Source organism: Aspergillus aculeatinus (genome assembly GCF_003184765.1).
Source record: "Aspergillus aculeatinus CBS 121060 unplaced genomic scaffold BO66scaffold_7, whole genome shotgun sequence".
Lineage (NCBI taxonomy): Eukaryota > Fungi > Ascomycota > Eurotiomycetes > Eurotiales > Aspergillaceae > Aspergillus > Aspergillus aculeatinus.
The window spans coordinates 246,853-272,790 of record NW_020291476.1 but is presented as its reverse complement, the minus strand read 5'-3'; the positions used below and the strand labels follow the sequence as shown (position 1 = coordinate 272,790).

General features: G+C 51.6%; 12 protein-coding genes across 12 annotated transcripts; 8 read left to right on the top strand and 4 right to left on the bottom strand.

The window, feature by feature from the left end:
• Positions 1-184: 184 nt before the first annotated feature.
• BO66DRAFT_221868 (uncharacterized protein) lies at positions 185-772 on the bottom strand. Its single transcript, XM_025642689.1, has one exon. The coding sequence runs from the start codon at positions 549-551 to the stop codon at positions 246-248; it is 306 nt and encodes a 101-aa protein (XP_025507234.1). The 5' UTR covers positions 552-772; the 3' UTR covers positions 185-245.
• BO66DRAFT_426357 (mitochondrial 54S ribosomal protein mL41) lies at positions 251-1,348 on the bottom strand. The gene is made up of 2 exons (XM_025650284.1): positions 1,086-1,348; positions 251-1,021 (listed from the first exon to the last, which is right to left on the bottom strand). Exons 1-2 carry the CDS (start codon positions 1,266-1,268, stop codon positions 656-658), a joined length of 549 nt encoding a protein of 182 aa, XP_025507233.1. The 5' UTR covers positions 1,269-1,348; the 3' UTR covers positions 251-655.
• A 152-nt stretch (positions 1,349-1,500) lies between these two features.
• On the top strand, positions 1,501-4,737 carry BO66DRAFT_388996 (UTP14 family protein). Its single transcript, XM_025646696.1, has 2 exons — positions 1,501-4,333; positions 4,400-4,737. The coding sequence occupies exons 1-2, from the start codon at positions 1,616-1,618 to the stop codon at positions 4,580-4,582; spliced, it is 2,901 nt and encodes a 966-aa protein (XP_025507232.1). The 5' UTR covers positions 1,501-1,615; the 3' UTR covers positions 4,583-4,737.
• Positions 4,738-6,492: 1,755 nt separating this feature from the next.
• BO66DRAFT_315483 (glucan endo-1,3-beta-D-glucosidase) lies at positions 6,493-9,683 on the top strand (the record flags this gene model as incomplete). Its single annotated transcript, XM_025643475.1, has 6 exons — positions 6,493-6,657; positions 6,711-7,140; positions 7,196-7,308; positions 7,357-9,081; positions 9,137-9,198; positions 9,260-9,683. 6 exons carry the CDS (start codon positions 6,493-6,495, stop codon positions 9,681-9,683), a joined length of 2,919 nt encoding a protein of 972 aa, XP_025507231.1.
• Positions 9,684-10,383: 700 nt separating this feature from the next.
• Positions 10,384-11,229, bottom strand: BO66DRAFT_388992 (uncharacterized protein). The gene is made up of 2 exons (XM_025646695.1): positions 11,170-11,229; positions 10,384-10,841 (listed from the first exon to the last, which is right to left on the bottom strand). Exon 2 carries the CDS (start codon positions 10,820-10,822, stop codon positions 10,538-10,540), a length of 285 nt encoding a protein of 94 aa, XP_025507230.1. The 5' UTR covers positions 10,823-10,841; positions 11,170-11,229; the 3' UTR covers positions 10,384-10,537.
• A 249-nt stretch (positions 11,230-11,478) lies between these two features.
• Positions 11,479-13,384, top strand: BO66DRAFT_221792 (calcium/proton exchanger). The gene is made up of 3 exons (XM_025642688.1): positions 11,479-12,195; positions 12,260-13,110; positions 13,173-13,384. The coding sequence occupies exons 1-3, from the start codon at positions 11,806-11,808 to the stop codon at positions 13,243-13,245; spliced, it is 1,314 nt and encodes a 437-aa protein (XP_025507229.1). The 5' UTR covers positions 11,479-11,805; the 3' UTR covers positions 13,246-13,384.
• Positions 13,385-13,823: 439 nt separating this feature from the next.
• On the top strand, positions 13,824-15,479 carry BO66DRAFT_388990 (mitochondrial 37S ribosomal protein uS7m). Its single transcript, XM_025646694.1, has 3 exons — positions 13,824-14,241; positions 14,343-14,681; positions 14,750-15,479. The coding sequence occupies exons 1-3, from the start codon at positions 13,900-13,902 to the stop codon at positions 15,170-15,172; spliced, it is 1,104 nt and encodes a 367-aa protein (XP_025507228.1). The 5' UTR covers positions 13,824-13,899; the 3' UTR covers positions 15,173-15,479.
• Positions 15,480-16,251: 772 nt separating this feature from the next.
• On the top strand, positions 16,252-19,108 carry BO66DRAFT_315108 (putative plasma membrane phosphate transporter Pho87; the record flags this gene model as incomplete). Its single annotated transcript, XM_025643460.1, has 4 exons — positions 16,252-16,334; positions 16,483-17,716; positions 17,778-18,900; positions 18,963-19,108. 4 exons carry the CDS (start codon positions 16,252-16,254, stop codon positions 19,106-19,108), a joined length of 2,586 nt encoding a protein of 861 aa, XP_025507227.1.
• Positions 19,109-19,927: 819 nt separating this feature from the next.
• Positions 19,928-21,494, bottom strand: BO66DRAFT_388987 (uncharacterized protein). Its single transcript, XM_025646693.1, has one exon. It carries the CDS (start codon positions 21,057-21,059, stop codon positions 20,172-20,174), a length of 888 nt encoding a protein of 295 aa, XP_025507226.1. The 5' UTR covers positions 21,060-21,494; the 3' UTR covers positions 19,928-20,171.
• Positions 21,136-22,454, top strand: BO66DRAFT_221674 (uncharacterized protein). Its single transcript, XM_025642687.1, has 2 exons — positions 21,136-21,464; positions 21,971-22,454. Exons 1-2 carry the CDS (start codon positions 21,339-21,341, stop codon positions 22,337-22,339), a joined length of 495 nt encoding a protein of 164 aa, XP_025507225.1. The 5' UTR covers positions 21,136-21,338; the 3' UTR covers positions 22,340-22,454.
• A 378-nt stretch (positions 22,455-22,832) lies between these two features.
• Positions 22,833-23,736, top strand: BO66DRAFT_388985 (uncharacterized protein; the record flags this gene model as incomplete). Its single annotated transcript, XM_025646692.1, has 2 exons — positions 22,833-23,331; positions 23,544-23,736. Coding segments are annotated over 2 exons (506 nt in total), but the record flags the coding sequence as incomplete, so codon positions are not given.
• Positions 23,737-24,339: 603 nt separating this feature from the next.
• Positions 24,340-25,657, top strand: BO66DRAFT_388983 (DUF2470 domain-containing protein). The gene has a single exon (XM_025646691.1). It carries the CDS (start codon positions 24,594-24,596, stop codon positions 25,362-25,364), a length of 771 nt encoding a protein of 256 aa, XP_025507223.1. The 5' UTR covers positions 24,340-24,593; the 3' UTR covers positions 25,365-25,657.
• Positions 25,658-25,938: the final 281 nt, after the last annotated feature.

The following is a 25,938-nucleotide window of genomic DNA, read 5'->3' as shown; positions in this document are numbered from 1 at the left end:
TTCTAGCTTGCTGAAGCCTACACGGGCCGCGAGTTGGATATATATATACTTGGTTACCACCGGGTATTTGGCTGCAAGCTCGGTGAAACAGGCTCAACCATTGTACTCGCTTGCAGACCTATGAGCTACTGGCAAACCGTGCCAACCTAGCAGATTATGGATGCGAGATACAGAAGAAGTGTGTTATCAATGAACCGCAGCCGTGATCTGCTTCTGAGCAGATCATCTATTCCCAGATCGAAGGTCTATTCAATTCGATTCAAGAAAATCCAGGTACTCGAAGAAGAAAGCAAGACTGTATGATCAACTGCTGAACTGCAAGAAAACCCGAGAGACGCCCCAAAACCAATACATGCATTTATGAGATGCTGACCCAGTAGGCGATAGCAACCTGTCAGCCCCTCTGCGCCCTGGCTGATGTGAAGTCCAAATGAACCATCGCGACAGCCCTCCAGCACCACAAACAAACCACTATACATATGATACAATCCACACAAACCAGCGCATGAGGACAAGCTGAACCCCCCCCCCCCAAGCGTGAGAGCCAACATGCCTCGTTGAATCACCGTTGGCTACCGCTGTAGCTAGGGGTGAGCGACTGCCGTAAGCAGTGATAGACTTGGTTCGGAGTCAACGTATTTCTTCTGCGGATATTTCATGATGTCGTCGATTTAGTCGCTGCGGCTTCGGCGGCAAGCTTGGCCTGCTCCTGTTCCTTGTGGATAACTGCCCAAGCCGCCTTTCTAGCCTTTTTCCTGGCAGCGGCCTCAGCCTCCTTGGCAGCCTCCGCAGCCTTCGCGGCCTTCGCGGCCTGGGCAGCCCTGCGCTCTTCCTCTATGGCGAGCTGCTTGTCAATCTGCTCCTGTTCAAGGACCTCCCGGCCGTTATCAAGCGCCCACATATCCAGGTAGTCCTTGCCCTCGAGAGCGCGCTCAACCGTGATGATCCTGCCTTTCTTCTGAAGCTGTCGAGTGTACTTGGATTGCGTCGGGCTCATGACTCTCGTGACGAACGGGGTGAGCTGATCATGGATAGACAAATTAGCTTCATGGAATCATCATCCACGTTAAGCCTGACTCTCGTACCTTGAATTGATCCAGGTTCTCGGGGACAACATATGTGCGGACTTTCTTCCAGTCGATCACGTAGGATCCGTTCTTTGCGAAGTAACCCATGGAGCCGGTCCGGTTTCCTTTGTAGTAGCCGCCATTGACCTGCTTCGTGGTCAGGCGCAAGCGCGCCATCATCGGCTTGGAGGGTTTGAACATGGCGGAAGGATTGGAGCGGTCGACAGTCTTTGCGTGGGCCTTCACAATCACTGTTTTGCGGAGAATGGGGGGACGGGCGGACGGTCAGCGGACAAAAAGGCTCTTCTGGAAGTCGGGCGGCGCTAGGAGTATCTCCGCCCCGCCAAGAACCTTTTTTTCTCTGTTCCGCATTAGAAAAAAAAAATCGACCGCATTGCAGTCGCATAGTAACAACAATATCCCTGCGCAAAACCGGTGCATGGTCATATAATCCACGACACATCAGCATATCTTTCCATCGAAGTGTCTTTCACCCATACAGAAAATTCCACCGGTGATATCGCCGCCCAGAGCGAGGGCCAACAACCATGCCTCGCCAACAGACGCAACTGCGCGGTCCGAAAGACCGGAACCGCGACCAGTCTTCTTCGAAGAAACCCTCCCAGAAGAAGACGTCCGGAAAGATGCTGAATGCCTTTTCCATCGCCGAAAGTCAATACCCCACGAAAGTTAAGATGAGACGGAGTCGTTTCGGACAACAAGATGACGATCAGTTCAAACGCAAGCGAAACATCGGTCGCGATCCCGAAGACTCAGACACACCGGATAACAAGCGCCGTCGAACCGGCGATGACGAGTCGGAGATGGGATCGAATTTCGGCAGCGACGGTGAAGGAAATCGGTGGAGACTGGGCGAGGTGGACAGCGATGATGACGAGGATATTGACAGTGACGAAGCATTAGGCTCTAGCGACGAGGAAAGATTCGAGAGCTTCACCTTCCGTGGCAGTTCCAAGCCAAAACACAAGGTTCCCGAGAAGAAAAAGCGTGTTCGTGAGATTACCTTGTCTGAAGATGTGGATGAGTCCGAAGAAGACGACGACGACGAGCTAGACGAAGATGATGACCTCGGAGAGGACGCAGTCGACCTGGCCACTGCCTGGGACATGAACACCGCCATGGAAAAGGAGGAGGAGGAAGCCAAGAATGCAAAGTCCAAATCGAAGCAGGCGCCAGGAAGCGATGATTCCGAAGAATATGACAGCGATACTGAAGAAAGCGACTCCGACGATGACAGCGCTCTATCTGTCTCCGAAGACGAAAACGATGACGATCAGCAGCATGGGCTCGCGAAATTGCAAAGCTTCGTCGACTCTATGAATACGCAAGCTGCCCCCAAATCGAAACGGAAGACAGGTGGTGGGCAAGAACAAGGAGCCCCGACTGAATTCGGCTTGACATCTACGCGCAAGCTGACAGTTGCCGATCTTCTGCCTTCCATCACGGACTCTCGGCTCAAAAGCTCATTGAAGCACGTTGACTCCGATGCATCTGCACCTAAGAAGTTGTCCGGTATCCCCGGGAAACTAGATGCTCCCCTCGCAAAGCGCCAGCAGGATCGCCTGGATCGAGCGGCTGCATATGAAAAGAGCAAGGAAACACTTGACCGGTGGCTCGAGACCGTCAAGGCCAATCGTCGGGCTGAGCATCTTATGTTTCCTTTGCCTGATCCAGATGCGAACCAGGCGCATCGTATGAGCGCACCTCAGCCACGGACGGACCTCGAAAGTACGATTCAGAATATTCTTGTTGAGAGTGGGCTTGCGGAGACGAATGGCAAGTCGGCTGAAGATCAGTTGCAGGAAATGGAAGAATTACAGGAGCGCAGACTACCAATTGAAGAAATTCAGGCCCGCAGAGCCGAACTACGGAAAAGGCGTGATCTATTGTTTCGGGAGGAAGTACGCGCAAAACGGATCAAGAAGATCAAGAGCAAATCTTATCGCCGGGTTCATCGAAAGGAACGCGAGAAACTGGAACTTCAAGAAAGACAGGCTCTGCTGGAAGCCGGTGTTGATCTAGATGAGCTGGAAAGAGAAAAGAACGAACGGTTGAGAGCGGAGGCGAGAATGGGCTCCAAGCACAAGGAAAGCAAGTGGGCAAAGAGCCTGAAGCAGACCGGTCGCACTGCATGGGATGAAGATGCTCGACGTGGTACGCAGGAGCAAGCATTGCGCGAGGAGGAACTACGCAAGAGAATTGAAGGCAAGAGAGTCACAACCGGCGACGAAGATTATCTCGGATCTTCTAGTTCCGAGTCGGAGGACGAGGATCCCTGGGACGAGGAAGCTGCCTCCGATGCTGAGAAGCGCAAGATCCGCCAGAAACTCAGCAAGCTTGAAGGGGACGACGAAGACGATGCAGGGGAGTACAAGGGTCCTCATGCGAACCTGATGAACATGAAATTCATGCAGAATGCACAGGCTGCTCGCAAAGCAGAGAATGATGCAGAGATCCGACGTCTTAACCGTGAATTACATGGTGAGGAATCCCAGTCAGAGGCCGAATCTGAGGTTGGACGACGCAAGTTCGGCAAGTCTGAAAAGGATGAGTCTGCCAAAGAGAGCAAGCTCAAAGCAGCGCCTCGCAATGAGTTCGAAGAAGCTCCGGGATCAGACGAGGAGCCGGACGTGCACGAAATCGACCAGGACGTGAAGATTGTTCTTGACCGTCCGCAGAAGAAGGGACCGGCTCCCAACAAAAACAAGTCCAACGCTCGGCCTTTGAGCCAGGTTGCGGAACGAGAAGAATCCCCAGTGGAGGAAAACCCATGGTTGGTGCAAACTACCAGGAATAATCGCCGGGTGACAGCAGACGACACTCAGCAGACGGTCGACATCACGCTTGAAGATGCCCAGCCGAGCCCTGCTGGTGCTAAGGGTGTTTCCAAGGTTCAAAAGAAACCAGTCGCAACAACCAAGACCGTTGACGCCGAAGGTTACGACAGCGATGAAGACGGTGTACCGGTGCTTCTCAAGAATCACGATCTCGTGAAGAGAGCGTTCGCGGGTGACGAGGTCGTGCAGGACTTCGAGCAAGAGAAGCTTGATACCATCAAAGAAGAGGGTGACCAGATTATCGACAACACCCTGCCTGGCTGGGGCAGTTGGGCTGGTGATGGTATCAGCAAGAAACAGCAGAAGCGTCAGAAGCGTTTCTTGACCAAGGTGGAGGGAGTCAAGCCTGAAGACCGGAAAGATGCTAAGTTATCCCGAGTCATCATCAATGAGAAACGAATCAAGAAGGTAAGAATAATCGCCTCCAGATCAGTTGCATGCGAATATCCAAACTAATGTCTTATGCCGTCCCAGAACAACAAGTATATGGCCACTCAGCTTCCTCACCAGTTCGAGACCAGACAGCAATACGAAAGGTCCCTCCGTCTTCCTATTGGTCCCGAATGGTCTACCAAGGAGACTTTCCAGATTGCAACCAAGCCTCGCGTGATGATCAAGCAGGGTGTCATCAAGCCCATGCGGAAGCCCATGGTCTAAATGCATCGTTTGCTTTGACTGCAGGTCAGTGGTTCATTTCATACAAGATATTGGTGGGCTTTTTCTCATTTGATAGGGTTCGACGGTGTTGTACCGTCTTGCCCGCACTGTACATTGTCCTTATGAAGAATTGTGGAGTCGAATGGAGTCATGATACCAAGTCAGCTTGAAGAATACTGTCAAAGAAAGTTGATTCTGTAGCAATCTCCGCATGATGCGGCAATTAAGCAGGGTGCAATTTTCGATCCTGTCGGTGCATGCGATCGTCGACAAGCGTCTGCCTCTAAGAAGAAACAGACTGAAAAACCAAGAACAAGTTCGAGATTAAAACATAGTAACGCCATCTATGGTTTGGTTTTTTAGTAGTCTCCGGGGTTGGTCATCCCCAATTGGGTTTTAAGGTTGACGGTTTAGCAGTGCTTGGCTGGAGCTGATCTGGTCGGGTGAACCGTCAGCCTCATGCGACAGTCAGCTCCGGGACTGCAGGCCGGACCACATGGACGTTGAGTTTGAAACAGATTATTGTCACAGTCACATCGACACAACCAGCCAGGCTACTTCGCATTTGAACTCATGTCGTATACAGTGAAGGCTGACGGGTGGAATGTGCCGGACGATGGCTGGGAGGCAGACATTAAGCTTAGGCTTTCCTTAGTAGTGGGGGGGGGGGGGGGGGGGTAGGTTCCTTCCAGCCTTCGTAAAGGAAGGCTGGTGGTCATTTTCTTTGGGTAAGGGCACACTGTAACACTGATGTCAATTTTAGGAAGGAAGACAATCCTAGTAGGTAGAAGTTGAGAGTTAGTATTCGTACTCTGTACGGAGTAGAAGAGGTCAGAAGGAGGGGTCGCGAGGATTCACAAGAATACTACTCCGTAGAAGTAGGTACCTGTTAAGTTACTGTGCCTGAATCATCATTGTTGCTCCTGCTGGTGCTGGTGCTGGTGCTGCCGCTGCTGCCTTGTTCCTAGGGCTCCACTCCCGGCTCCATCCCGCAGCCATCGCCGTCATCCCATGGTTTTCTTACCGTCCACCCACACCTCTATTGCTACTCAAGTAACTACTCTACACAACACACACACCTCAATACAACCTTTCTTGTCTCGACTCTCAGATTGCTCTTCCCAATTGTACCTCTACTCTCTATCTGATTATCATATGCTCCCATCAGCTGTCTGCCTGTAAGTTTTATCTACCTAGATCCCATGCACATACCCGCCGGACTCCAGGTGCACTGCATAAGCCGCTGCCGCTGTGCCTGACTTTCAATGCATTCCTCCCCTCCTCGACCCTGCATTCCGCTCCATGAGTTGTTATGCTTTAAAGCCTTCGTGGTCGCTAATACCCTGACAGATCGACGTGCTGTGATACCCCTTCTGTAAATTGACTTGGGAGATCACTATTTTTCTTGGTATCTTGATGCACGAGGAGCGGAGTTTATCTCGCGCCTGCTGAGATTCTTGTTGGCCGAGACGGGAATCTATACATCTGACCAGGTAAGCAGTGTTGACATTCTTCTATTTATTTGGACCTGCAATCCTTCTGTACCGTCTGGTTTAGTCTTTTGTTTCCCCCGTCTTCCTCTTCAATCTTTCTTTACACTCTTTTTCATATCTATTTTGGTGTGCGTCGGCGCCTCCTCTGTGTCTAGTGCACTGGCGCCCATTACCAGAGGAAGAAATTGGATGCACTCTTTAGCCAATTCTTCCCTATTTCTATTCTATATACACCTTTAATTGTTACTTAATATCCGTTCGCTCGAGTTGCATTACATTTTACATTGATTTCGCATCGCTTGGACACCTCATTTCCGGTCATTGTCGTCGAGTTCAACGACCGAGATACTATCCCTGAACCGATCCCGAGACTGCTGGCTTTTGAAATTTGCGCTCTGGTCTTCGCATCTAGTCAAGATGGAGAGACGAATGAAATGGCACCAGTCACTCCTGCTAACGTGGCTGTTGGCCGCAGAGAAGGTCTACTCAGCACCACAGATCACATCATCCGCGTCGACCGCGTTGAGGACTCAGTTCCCCCCGGCCCAAAACGAGAGGCTACTTATTCCCGAAGCGCAGGGTGTGAGTTAGACCATCATATGGTTGATGATCTGTTGTTGCTCACTATGAACCAGTATTACCCTACCAGTCTCGAACGCGAGGGCCGCACGTCGCTACAACCTTATCCGACAGTCACAAACGTACCGCATAATCTCAACGACTTGCTACATGACTTAGAGAGTCCTGCAGATCTGCTTGATCTTCTATTACCCGATTTCGAAGACGGTGATTCCGACTCCCCAGCGATTGCGCCAGCAGCAGATTCTACCTCGACAGAAGACAGTCCTTTTCATAGGCCGACTGGGCACAGACCCACACCAACCCCTACTGACATTGACGATAACGACGACGCCGACGACGAATCTGAGGATTTGGATGATAATTCAACTTCTGTGTCCTCCACCGACAAGCCTTCGACTGCAACCCCGACTACGACTGATTCTGACACTGAGCCAAGCGAAACTTCTAACGCTGCTACTTCCACCCCTTCAACCGTCTTGCCAAGTAAGTTGTGCGTCGAGTCATATGTGGCATGCTGTCTGACATTGACTGGCCTTAGGCTCAGTTACACAAATGTCTGGCGGTCAAGATGTATTTGTTCCGTTGGCTACGGGGGCAATCCCTCCAGTTGTAACATCGAGAGGTGATCACCCCGTGCCAAAGAAAGGAATCGTAAGTCGAATGGTCAATTCTGTTAGAGCACTCGACTGACTCTCACAGGAAAATGTCAACACTCCAATTGAGACCAACAAGTTCTACAGTGGTATCTTCCTGGGATCGCAGACTAATGCTACTTTCACTCACCCATATGCCGTTGCCTGGGCTAAAGGCAGTGGTAGTGCACAGAGCTACGGTATGGCAGTTTGGCACAACGAGGCCAACGTAGTCGCCAACGGGCCGACGAATTCGAAGATTCCTGGAAACCCGATTTCGTATTATGTGAACCCGATCGGCATTCAGCACTTGATCTTATCGGCAACAGAGCTTAAGGCTTCCACGGTGCTTACTGGGGAGAACCTCCTGCCGTTCTCTGCGGATGCTGTCCTGAAACCAGATAGCGGGTCTAGCCAGCGCCTCACAGTCCCCCTTGTTCAAGGCATGGGCTTTGTGACCGGCCTGTACACGAACCTGCAGCCTCTAATTCAGACTGGGGTTTTCTTCAGACAGGTCGTTACGGCCGCCTCTCCAAGAGTTGGTATCTTCAAGTATAAGGCCACCATGGAGGATGGAAGCATCTGGCTTATCTATGCCGTTCCGCAGGATGGCAAGGATCCTAACTTCCAGTTGGAGTCCAACACCAACTTCCGTGGCCCAGCTGGGTGGTCTGGGTTTGTGCAAATCACCAAAAACCCTGGTGGAGACTCTGGGGAGAAGTTGCTCGACGGCTCAGCCGGTGTTTTTGCTCTCGAAGCTGCTATCTCTGGAACCGTGAATGCGCGTACAGGCACGTATCAGCTGTCGTGGGCTAAGTCAGGGACAAAGACCCAGGATACACCCTTGATGATGTACGCTCTGCCTCATCATGTTGAGTCGTTCGATGCTACGACGAAGAGTCGGATGACGAGTATCAATCTTCGCACAACCACCAAGGGGAATGCGATTGCGGTCGTTGGAGAAACGTGGACTATGGTCGAGTCGGATCTTCCTACCGACATGGGATTTGCTCCATGGTCCGCGTCTTCAGGTAATGTGAACAGTATTTCGGCGGCAGCGCAGAAGGTTATTTTGGCTGTCGCACCGACGGAGCTCAACCAGAGCATTGACGCGCAGACCAACTTGAACAGCATGTACTACAGTGGGAAAGCTCTGAGCAAGTTCGCAACCTTGGTGTACACTGTGAACAAGCTAGGCGGGGATCCTGCTCTGGCCGCCTCGGCATTGCAGAATCTGAAAACTGCCTTTTCGCGCTTCAGCACCAATCAGCAGCAATTCCCATTGGTGTATGACACAGTCTGGAAAGGCGTGGTGTCATCGGCGAGTTACGGCGGTGATTCGGGTGCTGATTTCGGAAATACCTATTACAATGACCACCATTTTCACTATGGCTACTTCATCCATGCAGCTGCTATCATAGGCTCTCTGGATCCGACTTGGCTGTCATCCAACAAGGACTGGGTCAACATGCTTGTTCGGGATGCTGGAAACTCCGCCGCTAACGATCCCTACTTCCCATTTTCCCGCGCTTTCGATTGGTTCAATGGACATTCGTGGGCCAAGGGACTGTTTGAATCCTTCGATGGCAAGGACCAGGAGTCTACCTCCGAGGATACTATGTTTGCCTATGCGCTCAAAATGTGGGGAAAGACCATCAGCGACCCCAGTTTGGAAGCTCGAGGCAATTTGATGTTGGGAATTCTGAGGCGCAGCTTGCACAACTACTTCCTATTGGAAAGCGACAATAAGAACCAGCCTGCTAACTTCATTGCGAACAAGGTGACTGGTATTGTAAGTGACAATCCCATCGGCCCATTCATGGTTGCATGACTTACACAATATCTAGCTCTTTGAGAACAAGGTAGATCACACTACCTACTTTGGTGCCAATCTTGAATATGTTCAAGGGTATGTTGGGGCTTCCCGTTTGTTTCGTCTTTCTGCCAGGATCAACGACTAACTCATCTAGAATTCACATGTTGCCACTAATGCCATTCTCCGGATTTACTCGAAGGCAGAACTTCGTCCGCGAAGAGTGGAATGCTCTCTTCGCCAGCACTGCCAGTACCCCTGCTTCAAACGTGGTTGGGGGTTGGAAGGGTGTTTTGTATGCCAACTTGGCTCTGATCGATCCCACAACCTCGTGGAATTTCTTCGCGCAGTCCAATTTCGACTACAGCTGGATTGACGGTGGTGCCTCTCGGACATGGTATCTGGCTTATGCAGCCGGTAAGTTCGATACTTTGGGTAGCTTGACACAGTTTAGTACTGACCACATCGATAGCTTTGGGAGGAGCCTAGACCGTGAGAGGTCGGTGTTAGTGGAGGATGTATTTCATATATTTTCGTTATTTATGGCTTCGACTTCCGTTCTGCTCGGGCGACATGAATGAGATGTCTGTGCCTGCAAATTCTTATCTTATACAATCTATACCATTTGTCGATATAGGCCTTTTCGTGTCAATGCAATGATGGATTACTGCAAATGACGAGGAGCTCGTGTCAGAATGACCAATCCATACTAGTGAGGTACTGGTCTTAGTTTTGTATGGTGTATTTCCAAGTGCAGCTGCAGCGTTTGTTTGCACACGGCTTGTTTGACACGGAGTTCTCAGTCGTAGGAAAGCATGGGCAGGGTTATTTATTGGCTACATCAGCATGCCAAGCGAGCCCTGACCAACGCATGAGACCAGACCGTTGACATTAGCGTGGCAGTGCATCAATTTGGTGCATACTAGATAGATCCTGGGAATTTCAGCATGGGCCCGATAGGTGATACAAATGATTCTTTCGCACATTGTCATTCTAGCGTCGCTACTAGTAGATACCTTACTCCGTACAGAGGTGGTATTGATCGAGACTTGCAGTGGGAGTTAAGCTCGGCTCTGCCCCACCTCCAACATCCCCAATCGGGTCAAGCTTGAGTGTTGAAGCTGCCGATGATGCATGCATGCAGTGATTCTTACTTAGTACTCCGTACAATGGTCTGTTCTCTCAAATGTCAAGCTTTCCAGCAAGTGTGTCTACACTGCCTGGGGTAGGCATTTTCTGGACCTCTGGGCCCGGTTAATAATTATCAATTGTTGATGGTGGCACACGATTCGGTCCAGACAAATCGTTTAGGAATTCGTATCGCTGAGCGGCTAGCGTCAGTGTCAGTGTCAGTGTCCCTCGTTGACTGTCGTGTCTCCTCGCCAGCCAGCCATGATTTCATCAACATCTCCATACGATGTGACCCAACGTCATCTCAATCGAGCATAACCTCGATATTAAAAGCTGTGCTGCTATCCCACCCCCTTCTACCCCACTTGTCGCTACAAGGTTTCTTCAAGTCTTTAAAATTGACAACCTGATCTTCTCCCTCAAGGTCGTCGATCGGTACCCAAGCAGCAGACACCACCGTGAGATACTCGAATTGGGGCTGTGCACCGCACCTGCCACCTGCTCTTGTGGTCCCAGCCATCAATCTCGATCCACCCGACCTTTCACAACCAATTGTCGTGGCTAGTGGAACTCCCGGAATCTTGTTCATTGTTTAGCGACTTATTGCGGTACGTCGACCCTCTTAAGCCCATCCTCTTGGCTTCCCTTACCCCCTGGTTCCAATCCCCTCTTTTCGAGACCCTAGCTGTGTCGTTGGACTGAGAGCTTCATCACAAACCGCGCGGTCATTCACTCCCCATTATTATACTCCTCAGTACAAGGTTTTCTGGCCACCGAGAATTACGTGGCTTGTGCTTTAGGCCTGCTTGGACTCGCAAAGGAACAAGAACCACCCACCGCGACAAGCCACACAACGTTCAATCCCAGCACATCCGATCACGAGCTCTGACTTTTGTCAATCGATCCTGCAGATTTGAACTAATTACCGGCTTACAGCTCCAAGGACAATCCATACTACTGTCAAATCTCCCCCTCTTATAATTCCCCGACTGTCGCAGAGTTGTGGCTTTGTTTCCTTGCCACACTACATCTTTTCCGATGTGTAAGTGTTTGAACCACAGTTCCTTGGCTCTGCCAATCCATGTTTCGACCGTTTCTGGGAAGCAGTAGTGCTACCACCTTGTCTTTCAACTCCAATTACTCCACCCCCATTTCCTCACCCTTATCTACTTCCCTTCAATCCTTTCCGCGTCTTTCCTTCTGATCGACGGCGCAAACTGGTCGTCTTTCCCTCAGCAGTTCCCACTCCGACCCCATCATTACCCCATCATTCTACAATTAGTTTCATTCTATCACCCTCCAACTATTATTCCGGTCTTTTAAACTCATCTTAGACTTGCTTGAAAGTTATAAAGCAAAAGTTGGATGGTCGATTATTTTATCCACATTCTCTTGTCGCTTCTGTGAATTTTTTTCTCTTTTACATCTTCATACTCCCTAGTCCGCTTTGCGCCATCCACCATAGTTAGTCCACTCAACACTTTTCGCTAACAAGTTTCTGTCATTGGCCTCGCAGCGGCTACAAGCATTCGCTCGACAGTTCGAAGGGTCTCCTGGGGACCCAGAAGAAACATGACGGGATTCTCGTCAAGAAATGGCTCCGTCGAGCCGCCAGATGAGAGACAGGCTTTGATCAGCGATACAGCTCGCATCAACTCTGGGTTTCGCCAGCAACATCAGAAGCCTCGACACCACTGGTCTCATTGGCCTAGACGAGTTGCGCATCTAACATGGTCGACACTGGTCCGCGATTATGTCAACGTCCTTCTCGTTTTCGTGCCTCTGGGCATCATCGCAGGTGTTCTGCACTGGGATAGCACCGTCATTTTTACGCTCAATTTCTTGGCAATCATTCCTCTGGCCTCGCTCCTGAGTTTCGCAACCGAGGAGCTGGCCGCGACGATGGGTCAGGCTCTAGGTGGCTTGATGAATGCAACATTTGGCAATGCCGTTGAGCTGATTGTAAGCCCGCTCGCTAGAGCCCTCTCAAAATGGTGTTTGGTCTAACACGAATGGTCGATTCCAGGTTAGCATAATCGCTTTGAAAGACAATCAGATTCGAGTTGTCCAAGCCAGCATGCTTGGAAGCATTTTGTCCAACATTTTGCTCGTCCTTGGATGTTGCTTCTTCATTGGAGGATTACGTTACTCCGAGCAAACCTTTAACAGTACAGTGGCATCAACCATGTCTTCGCTGATGACCGTCGCTTCCGCTTCTCTCATCATTCCTGCTACGCTTTATGCCTCTCTGAGCGGGTCTGACAAAGGGGAAAGGAGAGATAACATCCTGATTCTTTCCCACGGAACCGCCATCATCCTTTTGATACTCTATGTGATGTACCTATACTTCCAGCTCAAGTCGCACGCGGAACTTTTCGAAGAAGCCAACAACGAGATTAATGACGCCGAAAACCAAGCGGGAGACGCGGGAGCGGAGGAGGAAGAAGAAGAAAGACTGCTCAACCCATGGGCTGCCACAGTTGCTTTGATTGTCGTGACGATTCTGGTGGCTATCTGCGCCGACTACCTCGTAGGTAGTATCGACAGCATTGTACAGAAGACTGGCATGAGTCGTACGTTCATTGGTCTTGTTTTGATTCCAATTGTCGGCAACGCCGCCGAACATGTCACCGCCGTGGTTGTTGCTTGGAAGGGCAAAATGGATCTGGCTATTGGAGTTGCCATCGGGAGCAGTCTCCAAATCGCGCTGTTTGTTACTCCCTTCCTCGTCATTCTTGGCTGGATCATGAATGTGGATATGACACTGCATTTCCATATCTTCGAGACTGTCGCGTTCTTCATCTCTGGTTTGGTCGTTACTTTCCTGATTCAGGATGGAAAGTCTAACTACCTTGAAGGCGGGCTATGTCTGGGAATGTAAGCATCCGAGCCCCCATCCAATGGTGACTGGTCGCTCAATTTACTGACTATCATCATAGGTACATCATTCTCGCACTCGCTTTCTACGTGTATCCGGACAGTGCTAGCGACGATGCTCTGTTCAATCATTGAATGTAGCATCTCAGAGCGATGTGAGAGCCTATTTTGTTAATGCTGTTAGCATTCTTCGGTCTCAAACTCTCGCGCTCGCTCGACAATCTTCCGTCCTTTTTCAATTGCTCATTTTGTGCATCTAGGTCATGCTGTATGTAATACAGCTGTGATTTCTCGCGTGTGGTAAGCGGCGGCGATTTTCATTTCTCGGTGTCATTGTTGGTGGCTCTTTGTTTTTGCTCTGCTGGACGAAAAACGCTGTTGGCCAGTTAAGTAGTTATCGTACTCTGTTGCTTCTACAAGCGTGCCGTGGTGCGTACGGAATTTAAATAAGCTTGGTGAGTCCAATTGCGGCGTAAGATTGACTGTATTGAAGGTGCTAGACTGTAGAGTGCAAATCCTTTGGGATTAGCAATTGTGTCCAGGATCTTCGATAACTCAAGTCTAAGAATGATGTAGTGTACAAAAACATCGTCATAGTTGTGGCGGTTCTCGTTTTCTTTCTTCACATTCGCTGGAATCTTGGCAATCGATGACTCAGCAAATGTGGAGGAGGAAAATCGTTCGCCGGACTTCATGGCAAGGAGCCAGGCCCGATTAGAGTGACTTCATCCACTTTCATTCCCTTCCAATTGACAGATAGTCTCCGGTCATTGAAGACCTCATATCACCATGCCGCCGCGTCTCAATCTCTTCACCGCAAGAGCGGTTCCCGCTTTATGCCAGCCTTCGACGGCCGCTGCCCGCCGCAGCATCGCGACTATTTGGAATGCCAACCGGCCCTCGACCACCAATGGCGTGAAATCCGGCCTCTCAGCTTCGGCCCAGATGACGAAGCGTTGGAACTCGTCCGGTAGCGATGGAAAGGAAAAGTCAGAGGGCTTTAAGGGCCCGACCGAGGACCCATTGCCTCATGTTAGTGAAGAGGCCGCCGAGGTCAGCAAGATTATGGACAAGAGATGCGATGGCGGTGTCTCCAGCCCGGAACTGGAGCAGGGAACGCCTATCTCTGAGGTGAGTAGCTCGTCTGGACTGCTGTTGCCTCTTCAGCGCCATGTCTTCCCCCGTGCTTCTGGTAGCGTCTAAACACTAACGTTGACTACTTTTCCGCGCAGATCTTGCAGCGTGATAAGAATGCTCAAAAACATGCCCCCAAGGTCATGCAAGACCAAATGAAGAATCAGTCGGGCAAGCGCTCATTCTCAACATCTGCTCGTCGCATGCAACCAGAGTTAGAAAAGTCGGCTGATTTCGACGACGCTTCGGCTGCCCTTGTGGCGAACATGGTTTCTCAGGTTAACGCGCAAGCTGCCGAGTTGCACCCTGGACTTAAATTCGATGCGCCCAGCAAGCCTTTGGGCAAGACCGATAACTTCCGTTCCCGATACGACGGGCTACTGGAGCAGCTCACAAAGCAGCTCATGCGTGATGGCAAGTTGTCCAGGGCTTACAAGGTATGTGGCTAACTCCATCGGACCTGGTCCTCTGAGCCATAGTCATGCTAACTGCGATGCTCTGGCAGGATATGTCGTTCATTCTGGACCACCTGCGGACTTCGCCTCCACCCAACAGGAACCCGAGGCGACCTTTGCTTCCCGGCCCCCCTAACGCCCAGCTTCCTCTCAACCCTCTCCTCTACCTCACTCTCATCATCGACTCCGTTGCTCCCTTGGTCAAGATCCGCCAACAGAAGGGTATTGCTGGTGGTGGTGCAGCGGTGCAGATCCCTGTGCCCCTCGCTCTCAGACAGCGTCGGCGGACGGCCATTCGGTGGATCATCGACGCTTCGGACAAGCGTCGGGACAGCAACTTCGCTATGAGAGTTGCACAGGAGCTGGTTTCCGTTGCGGAGGGCCGTAGTGGTGCGTGGGATCGCAGGGAGATGGTGCACAAGCTTGGTGTTGCAGGCCGGTCGAACCTTGGATACCTCATGAACCGGAGATAGTTGTTTTGTATCACCAGTTCAGTTTGATTATGCCATGATTGCAGCGATGGGGTTCAATCTAATTGCATTCCATGGAATACGGGTTCAGGAATTGGCTAACTTGCTTTTGGGGGATGTTGTATATTTTTTTCTTATTTTCTCCCAGTGTGTATTCCTTACTTTGTTCGTTTGTTTTTTTCTTCAACAAGCCGAGTCACTGTTTCAAAGAGTCTTGTATATTTAATGTTCACCGATCTAAATCTTCTAGCAATCGCCGGAAAGGTGAAGCTCCCCGATAACCTCCGGATGACTAACGCCCCCTTCCCGATTGGGTTGTCTCGGCGTCAGCTGTAGCAGTTTAGCTCAGCTCAGCTCATCTCCAACGTTTCCTACTTCAATCTGACTTTTTGTTTCCCTAGGATGAGAACTAGCCCACTTCTCTCTCATTGCTTCTCACTGCTTCTCATCAGCTCTGGTTTTGACAGGTGCCCTGGCACATTGCAGTTGTAGACGTGCGTTGGCGGTTCGCCGACCGGAGTCTTGCACAGCCATCGACTAACTACCCGGGGACGATAACGATACCATTAACTAAACCACGAAACGAGAGTCGTTATCAACCAACACTAGTGCGCTAGCGTTCGAAGGTGCAACCTAAAATACACATTCAGCCAGACCGTCAAATCCACGAGTGCGAGTGCATTGAACCGATATTTAAATCATTGCCGGTCTTGCCCCGCTCCTCCCTCGCATTCTTTTTCTCGTCCGACACCGTGTCGTCGAATGCCGTTGGCCGATCTGTGGCACGCATCGCTTCTGCGAGGGGTGCCTCCACGCACTACGATAACACCGTAACCCCTCTCGGTCATCAGGCTATCGAACTCGTCGAATTCCCCGAATCCCTTCCTGTCACAACATCGGCCAAGTCACACGATCCGCGATCTCGAGCCGTTGCGCACCACCCGGACAGTACCTTACACGGCACCGACGACGAGAAGAGGGTCCCCCGGCGCACCCAGCACAGAAGGCCGGATAGAATCAAGTTTTGGATAGAAGCTCTCCAACGCTGCGCTCATCACCACCAGCGCACCCATTCGCCCAAGATGAAGTTCTCACACAGCATCCAGTTCAACGCGGTCCCGGATTGGAGTGCCTATTACCTCGCTTACAGCAACCTTAAGAAATTGTACGTCGTCCGACACCCCGTCTTCCCAATTCCGCTAGCACAATGCTCGCGTTGTGCGACATTGCTTTCGTTGGGGGGAAGGAGAATCGTTGTATCCACTGGTCTCCTTTGCGAGGCGTCAAAGTGCTGAGCTAACCTGTTGTGGTAGGATATATTCCCTAGAACAGGAAGCGCACCGCTCGACTGGTCAGAGCCATCCCGATATTGAGTCAGCGCCGCTGCTCGATAACACGCCGAACCCGGATGCGATCTTCCGTCGGGCTTTAGATGCGGAGCTGGAGAAAATCTGCTCTTTCTACCAAGTGAAGGAGGTGGAGGTGTTCAAGGAGGTCGAAGATGTGGCCAGACTTGCGGAGGATTATGTGTCTAGGGCCGACAGAGCAAATATCGACCCAATGAGCGAGAACATGATCAAGGCTAGGACCATGAGTTCCGGCTCGAGGAATCGACAGGAGCGGCGGCGTAGCACGTTCAGCGGCACGATCGGAGTTGAAGACGATGACGATGATGACGATGCAGACAGTGACGATGACCGTGCCGCGCCGACGGATCAGAACCGACCTCGGTCGCATGGGGCCGAATCCAGTAATCACGACGGTAGTCGCACGGAGGATATGAGGGACTCGAGCGTCTGGGCGGCAGATTCTAGGCTGCTAGGGTACCACGGCCAATCTACAAGCCGTGCAGGCGCCCACGACGAGCAAAGCGCCGATCCCACCGTGGTGGATCTCTATAACGATGGTGTCTCGCTCAAGAAACAGGCTGTTACCGCCTACGTCTCCATCTGCGGGCTCAAGTCGTACATTCAGTTGAACAAGACGGGCTTCTCCAAGGCTCTGAAGAAGTATGACAAGATCATGGACCGTAACTTGCGCCGGGATTACATGAACGCGGTTGTGGCTCCGGCCTACCCCTTTACGGATTACACCATGGAAAGGGTAGATGATCACATCCACAAGATCGAGGCTGTTTACGCTGAGGTGATTACTACGGGCAACCTGCCTCTAGCCAAGCGTGAACTGCGACTGCATCTGAGAGAGCATGTTGTCTGGGAGAGGAACACCGTCTGGAGGGAGATGATCGGCATCGAACGGAAGGCTCAGGCTGCTAACGTTGGTATTCGTCGCACTCTACTTGGGGGAGACAACGATCCAGCAGCCGCACGCCGCCAGGGTGACGAGCAAGAAACCAAAGGTACAGTGGTGAGGACGCCGATTGGTGTCTACCACCTCCCTCAGTGGGTTTGCAGCTTGAGCTTCGGTACACTTGTCTTTATCTTGGTTGTTTTTACGACTTTGCTTTCTGTTCCTATCCTGGAAAAGCCGGAGCAACAGAATTGTCTGGCTATGCTTGTGTTTGTCAGTTTGCTATGGGCTACTGAGGTATGTTTGGCCACGTTTCGGGCTGTCAGACATTATCACGGACAGCGCTAACTGATTGCAGGTCATTCCTCTCTTCGTGACTTCGTTACTTATCCCTTTCCTTGTCGTGATGCTTCGTATCATGAAGTCCGAGGACAAGCCTCACCAGCGGCTGGGACCGAAGGAGGCCACCAGCGCCGCCTTTAGTGCCATGTGGACGCCGGTAATCATGCTCTTACTCGGCGGGTTTACCATTGCAGCAGCGTTGTCCAAGTACGATATTGCCCGTCGGATGGCTATGTTCGTGCTGAGCAAAGCGGGTTCCAATCCCCGAGTGGTCCTTCTCACCAACATGTTCGTGAGCATGTTCTTGAGTATGTGGATCAGTAACGTCGCCTCCCCAGTCTTGTGCTATTCGATCATCCAGCCGCTTTTGCGCAACCTGTCACCGGATTCGAACTTCGCCAAGGCCCTTGTCCTCGGAATCGCTCTGGCGGCCAACGTCGGGGGCGCCGCATCGCCGATCGCTTCTCCACAGAACATCATTGCACTTCAGAACATGTATCCGAGCATCAGTTGGGGTACATGGTTCTTCATCTCTTTGCCTGTGTGTATCATCTCTATCCTGCTGATTTGGGTCCTTCTGTTGGTTAGTTTCCATGTGGGTCAGGATACGACCATTGTTCCGATTCGACCACTCAAGGACAAGTTCACGGGCGTGCAATGGTTCATCACCATTGTGACTCTGTCGACCATTGGCCTCTGGTGTGGCAGCCACCAACTCGAACATATCTTCGGCGACATGGGCGTGATCGCCATCATTCCCATGGTTTTGTTCTTCGGCACTGGTATCCTCAACAAGGAGGATTTCAACAACTTTCTTTGGACCATCATCATCCTTGCCGCGGGCGGACTCTGTCTTGGCAAGGCCGTCACATCGTCTGGGCTTCTGCACACACTCGCCAATGCTATCCGGATGCGCGTGGAGCATCTGAGTCTTTACGGCGTGCTAATCGTCTTCTCCGCATTGATTCTGGTCATCGCTACCTTTATCTCCCACACCGTTGCGGCATTGATCATGCTCCCTCTGGTCCGCCAGATCGGCGTCAGCATGGCGGATCCTCACCCCAACCTGCTCGTGATGGCCAGCGCCTTGATGTGCTCTGTGGCCATGGCACTTCCCACCAGTGGCTTCCCTAATATGAGTACGTGACCCGCACTTCTCTTCTTGACTCTTACCATGCATCTAACCAACACTTGTCTCTAGCCGCCATCATGACTGAAGTCCCGCAAACCGGCCAGCGGTACCTGCAAGTCCGGCACTTCTTTACGCGCGGTATCCCGGCCAGTCTTATGGCGTTTGTCGTGGTCGTGACGGTAGGCTATGGGTTGATGTACATTGCGGGGTTGTAATCGAGGATGACATGAGAGGGTATGCTTGGTTTGGGAATTGCGTGGCTGGGCTGCGGTACATGACTGTTCTTGGCGCAATGACTTCGAATCACCATGGCTAACGGTGTCGTTACGGTGGGTGAGTTTTGAGGTCTAGTACTGGACTTGGAGTGTATTGTATGCATGCCAATAGCCGCGGTGGCGGGGGGAGAGGGGAGGGGGGATCTATCGGTTCTGTTCATGTTTATTTTGTTTTACCTACCTAACCTTTCTTGCTTAACTGTTTCAATTAGATGGGAAATATATAGAGTGTTGTTCATATATCTGGCTTAAGACAAGATGGCGGTTACTGTCAGACCTTTCTTCTGATGTTTACAGCATTCGAACGTTTGAAAACCCAGGCGCATTGATGGTTCATCCATTTGACAAACTCCTACAGTCATTGGCATGTGTCTACATTATCAGATCAATCTTATAGGATAGCTGGTTCATCACATTCGTTTCATCGACATAACAGGAGGTAGTAGAGTAATGAAGATAAGCGAGTTATTAGACAGGCAAGGAGGAACCACACACACACACACACACACACACACGAATATCTTCTAGGAGGATGCAGGCATGATGAAGAAACAATCAAGAAAACTCGAAACCAAGCACAACGACGAAATAAAGTTCTCAAGGCGAAAGAAAAGTGGAGGTATCAAAACCGTCAAGGCATAAGCATGAAACACCGCCCGCTAAGGAGGGTGTGGTGTGTTTGGGGGTGGGGGGTAGGAACCGTGCGGGATAACACTTTTTCTATCGAGACCCTCGATTTTTCATTCTGCAGCAGAACGAAGAACCAGAAAAGAAATGAAAATCGAAAATGAAGCTTCAAAGTCACTGGGAAAGTGTGGGGAAAAAACGGGAAGGGGAGGGCGGATTTCGAATCGAAAAAGGGGTGTGTTGTCGTTGTTTAGTTCCTACGGTGAGTTTTCGGACGTGGTTAGCTACTATTCGCACTATGAGCTGGCTTCAAATATATATTCGGAGTGGAGAGGGAGAAGAGGGAATAAATAGGGAAGAGTGAAGGGGGGAAAACTTACAACAAGCCCAGAGTCAAATCACCGTGAATCTTGGCCTTCAATTGGACCTCGATGTCCAGGTTAAGATCCAGCCGCAGTCGCAATTGTTCGTCCTTGCCATCGCCCTCCTCCTGCTTGCCGCCGCCGCCGAGGAGGCCGCCGACGGTCTTGCCCGCTCCGCCGGTGACTCCGCCTAGGGCTTGACCCGCCGTGTTCTGGACGAGATCGCCCGCCTGCCCGACCCCGGGGAGGCCGCCCAGACCGCCGTCCTGGCCGCCTTGCTGCTGCTGCTGGGTGCGCTGGCGGCGCTGGCGGCGGGGCTTCTCAACGGCTCCGTTGTCCATGTTGTTGCGGGGGATCGATTCCGTGTCGGATTCTTCTTGTTGTCTGTGAAGTTTCTGGGGAGGACGCGAACGGCGTTTGCGCTGCTGCGGGTCCTTCTTGGGTTTGCTGTCGGCTTCTTCGGATTGGGGTTCTTGCTTGGGTTGAGGAGCGTCGGATTCGGGCTCTTCTTTCTTGGGTTGGGGCTCTTCTTTTTCTTCTTTCTTGGGCTGGGGTTCGGCTGCTTCTTCTTCTTTGTCTTCTTCTTGCTTTATCTCGGGTTCTTGAGACTTCTCCTCGGGTTTATCTTGGTCCTTGGATTGGTCTTGGTCTTGGGGTTGATCTTGATCTTGTTCTTGGGATTGATCTTGATCCTTATCCTTATCGTCTTCCTTTTCCTCGTCGGGCTTTTGCTCCGATTCGTTGTTGTCGTTGTTGTCTTCTTCCTTGGACTGGTCAGGTTGTTGCTGCTGCTGCTGCTGCTGCTCGGACTGGTCTTCCTCCTGGGGCTGGGGGGAGCCTGGAGTGTTCTCTTGTTGAGGGGTGGAAGGGTTGGAGGAAGGATTGTTGGTCTGCTCGGACATGATGAAAGAAAAAAGAAAAAGAGAAGAAGAATCTCAAGGAGGATTGACGGGGGGCACAAGGACGAATATATCTGGTGATGTTACCGGTCTGGTGATACGGGGTCGCAGATCTATATAGGGCTTTTTTCTTTCCTTTGCGTTGTGCATGTTACATACAGGCTTCCACCACTCCCACCAACCCCTTTCACCACCAATCCCAGCCGGTTATTTGGGACCAGAGGTCGTTTTGTTTCGGTTTACCTTGATTACTTTCGATTACCTCAATTCCTCGATTGCAAGATGGGAAAATGCCCCGCTCGGTTCAGTCATGCAAGGATCTGGGCATATTGTGGGTTGGGGGGAAGTTTGGGGGGGACTGCCATCGACGTCAGCTTGCGCCGCCGACGAGGGAGGCGATCGTCGTTGGTAGGTGGTCTTTTTTCTTTTTTTGCTTTTGCTGCCAGGGCTGGGGATGATGACGTCGATTGCTGAGGAGGGAGGGGAGTTAGTGTTTTTTGACAGTGACAGGGGCCTTTTGTTCTTCTTGTTCATTGCCAATGGCATACCAAATCATCCAATAAGAAGATGGTATCGGACAATATGCTATTTATTGTTTGATTGACTGTGCCGTGTGTCTCCACCAACTTATGCCCTTTCCAGTCACTGTGGATGACGCCCGCGGCCAACAGACGTCACTCTCCAACGGCTTGAGAAGTCATGGATTGATTACACGGACAATACCCTCATTGTTACCACAAGTACAATCAATATACCTCTGGAGCTCAGTACGTGGGATTCACTTGATGAATTGCTGCTCTTCACAGCACATAAGAGTTGATAGGAGTCAAGATAAAAAGTATAGGAATGTGTCAGGATCGGATACGCAGTGCCGATTTGCCTCTTTTTTTCTGACTTCTTGGAATGACCCGCAGTGCACTTTCCATGGCTCTTCTCTCGGCCGTACCTCTGCCATTTCCAGGTACCGAGTAACTACACCTGGCATGCTATTCTGGTTACCCGATGGTCACACCGTGGACTATGCTCCGGTACGTAACTTGACTACTGTACTCTATGAAAATGTACTACTCAGTATGTCCGAACAGTGCAGTCTACGTACTCCTCCCTCCAAACACAACCCCCCCCCCATGATGACGATGAATTCATTCGGTGGTCATTGTAACCCCACCACCACAACTACCACCACCACCCCTTGCGTCCTCAAACGAGGGTCCAGACAACGTGGCCCGGCCGATCAGGAATCGCCTGACCTGAGAGCTGGAGCGATGCTGCAACGACGATGATGTCGTTGATGTCCGTGGTGCGGAGGCGCTTCTTTGGCTCTCCTTCCCTGTCCCTCCGACGTCATATCGCTCGACTTCTCCAGTCGCTCATGCGAAGTCATCGCAGTCTTTCCCTGCCCATTACGCCTGCTTTTCCAGACCTGTCCTTCCTCACAGACCATTTGCTCGTACCACTCACCCTATTCGTCTCTGTCGTTCTTCGACCCTCTGCCCTCTGACGATTCGCCTTCTACTTGTCAGTCCCGTCCCATCGGTGTTGAGCCATCTCGTATGTAAACCCACCATTGTCGCTCCGGCTCGCTCTATTCCTCTTCTTTCCCTTCCTCTCGTTTTGCTTGATTACATACTCATACTCGTCGTTGACCTGACGCGCCTAGGCACTAGCCACGATTGATCCCTCGGAAGATACACAGATATACAAGTAGTATAAACCGCAATCTGATTACCTTTTAATTGCCTCTTCCCTGCACCAACAAGCAGCAACAAGCATACACCATGGCCACCGCACAAGCCGAGAAACCCAAGACTCAACAGCCTCCCACTTACACTAACGACCCTGACGACTCGGAGACTGATTACGATTCGGATGACTACATCTCTGAGGAAGAGGAAGATCAAGCACCGCAACAACAGAAGCAGACGGCCCAGCGTCGCCGGCGACCTCAAGCCCAGGGCCAGACTTACGACGATGACGATGACGATGCAGAGTACTCTGATGACTATGCCTCGGACGAGTACGACGATGACGACGATTACAACGATGAATATGACGATGACGAGCAAGAAGCTGTGCAAGCGATGGAGCGCTGGCAGCCTACTACGATAAGCAGCAGTGACAACAAGAACCTCTCCAACGGCGCAATGGATCCGGCACCCTCGAACGACCAGAAGGGCGCAGATGAGGAGGGTATGCGCCTGAAGTTGGAACTGAACTTGGAGATCGAGGTTGAGCTGAAGGCTCGCATCCACGGTGATTTGACATTGGCTCTGCTGTAAGTGACCCCCACTCCTGCACTATACCCCCATACTCCCTCCTTTCTCTCGTGCTTGTCTGCTTTTCTTGTGGTTCGCCTCGAAGAGAACCTTCGAGGTATCTTTCCTATGAGAGAGTCTTCGGGGGTTTTCCGACCCGGCAACACTGAAAAACAACAACAACAACCCCACAAAAAACTCCCGTTGGACTCCGCTTAAGCAACTGAAATAGAACCTGACGGATTGACGATTTTTCTTTGATGAACGCAGCGCATGATCCGACATGCTCTTCACCGATTCGATTCTGTTGTGCTTCGAGAGCGACCGTGCCATCCGAATCTCTTCTCGAGAGTTTCCTCGCCATCGCAAAACATCCCGTTTCCGCCGCCTGTGCTTGTCGCGTTACGACGATTATGAAAGGATCTTTACCTGACTGGTTGATTACTGTCGCTTTATTCTTTGTGTTGTCAGCTGTTCTCATAGAGCTTTGGCTAGTGTTTATTGTGCATAATTATACTCCCATCGTTGGTCATTTCGCGTTATAGCGGTAAATGTAATAATCTATTTCAAGTCAATGCATCCGGTCCTTGGCACGGTGTACTATCGATCCTCCTTCGTGATTCTTGCATAGGGGGACCGCTGCTTATGTCTATCTTTCATGACAAGGATGCGTGCGTGAACCATGCTGACATCAAGTCGGACAGATTTAGCGGGCTTGCCGTTGGCTGACCAATGGTCTGTGATCCTGTCACATAGTATCCCAGGGTTGTCTTCAAAACAAGTTGTACTGCTAGAGGGAGTTCCCAGGTGGTGCGGGCTTCTCCGACTATACAACGGCTTGGCGTATTTCGAGCCAACAACACTGGCGACCATCCAAGACCGAGAAACAGACAGATCTGCCGTCCAACTGTTGTGAGCACAGGAACACCGAGAAGACAGCATGATCCATGGTCGAATGCAAGAACCCATAAATGGGGTTGCACGGGGGAAAACACATGCGAAGCATGGGGTGACTTTTAGCCCGAGGTCTCCGGCGGCCCCTGTGGATTCTTGGCATCGCAAAAGGGAGTCCAGCTCATCCATCACTCCGGTTATGTCCAACAGTGTCCTACCACATCCACCACCACTACATTATTGTATTCGCCTGACTCGCCGGTCATTGAGTAGTATATAGCCACAACTCACAGACCGCTACTTGTGACATCTCCCATCGAGTGACTTAACCTATAATTCGAATCGAGACCAGAGGAGCGAGGAAGAAACGACGGGCAAAACAAAAAAAATGTCTCCTCAACAACCCCAATCATCAACCCCCTCCTCGTCTGCCTCATCCTCTTCTTCCGCTGGTAAAACCAACAACAACAACAACAACAACAACAACGGAATCTCCTTCACCATCACCCACATGAACGCCAACCACCAAGACTCCCTCGCCTACTACCTCCGCGTGTACAACGGCGTCTCCGCCGCCGAGGCCTCGACCGCGACCCTCGAAACCATCACGCTCTCCGATCTCGTCCTCCGCACCAACCACCACCACAACCACAACACCGGCACCCGCTACACCGTGGCGCTGGACCCGCCGCTGCAGTCCTTTAGCGAGACCCGCGCCCGCCTCGTCGCCATGCACAAGGAATGTCTGGAGCGGCTCGACCTCTCCGACATCAAGATCACCGCCTACCGTGTGCCGTCCCGGCCCGGCGACATCCTCGCCTTCCTGATCTGTCTCTCGGGCATCCTGGCGTTCAGCCGGCGGGAGAACCTGCTGCCGGGCGGGTGGGTGTGCGAGGGCTTGCGGCTGGAGACCGGGTGGTGGTGGCCCCAGGGGTTCGCGGGGTTCTGCGCCAGGATGCAGCCGGCGGTGTTGGCGTTCACGCTGGTCGTGCATGCGTTCGAGGCATCCGTGCTGGCGTACACGCGGCTACGGAGGCATGGGGTCGCGCTGGGGTCCCGCGTGTGGTGGGCGTGGGTGCTGTCGACGCTAATCGAGGGGTTTCAGGGGTTCAAGCGGTTTGATCGGTTGGTGCGCGAGGAGGAGGCGAAGAAGAAGTAGTAGTAGTAGTGGTGGTGGTAGGACTGTTTTACGAATATTTTTTAGTTGTGGATGTGGGAAAGATTGAGCGCGGTGGTTGAAAGGTTCATTTGATGAGATCTGGGGTAGATAGGCTATGCTATGCATTGAGGTACTGAGGTACTCTAGTAGTAGTAGTAGCAGTAGTAGTTCACACTATGGTGCTTTGTCCGGCTGTGCTCCTTAACCTCCAGGCTCTTTAATGCTCGGTTCAGTGCCATCCTGGAGCTCTACTGGGAAGCCCGTTTCAGGCTTAGCGCCAAACTACCGAGATAGGGCAAGTGGCTATTGTCCTTGGCGGCCGATTAGATAAGAGGGGCGGACAGACAGTGCGTCCGAAAACCGCCTGGCGAGAGGCGGGATGACTCAGCACATCACCTGACAGAACTAGCCCCATGCAGACTAGCCCGGGGTAGGGCAAGTGTCCCCCCCCAACAAGCGAGCCACAGTGCGAAATTCACGAGACAGTCGACGACCAGCATCAACAACTCCTACGACCAACCCCATCGACCCTTGCCCGCTGCGTTCCTGGTGAAGGGCTGCAGGATTAGAGGTG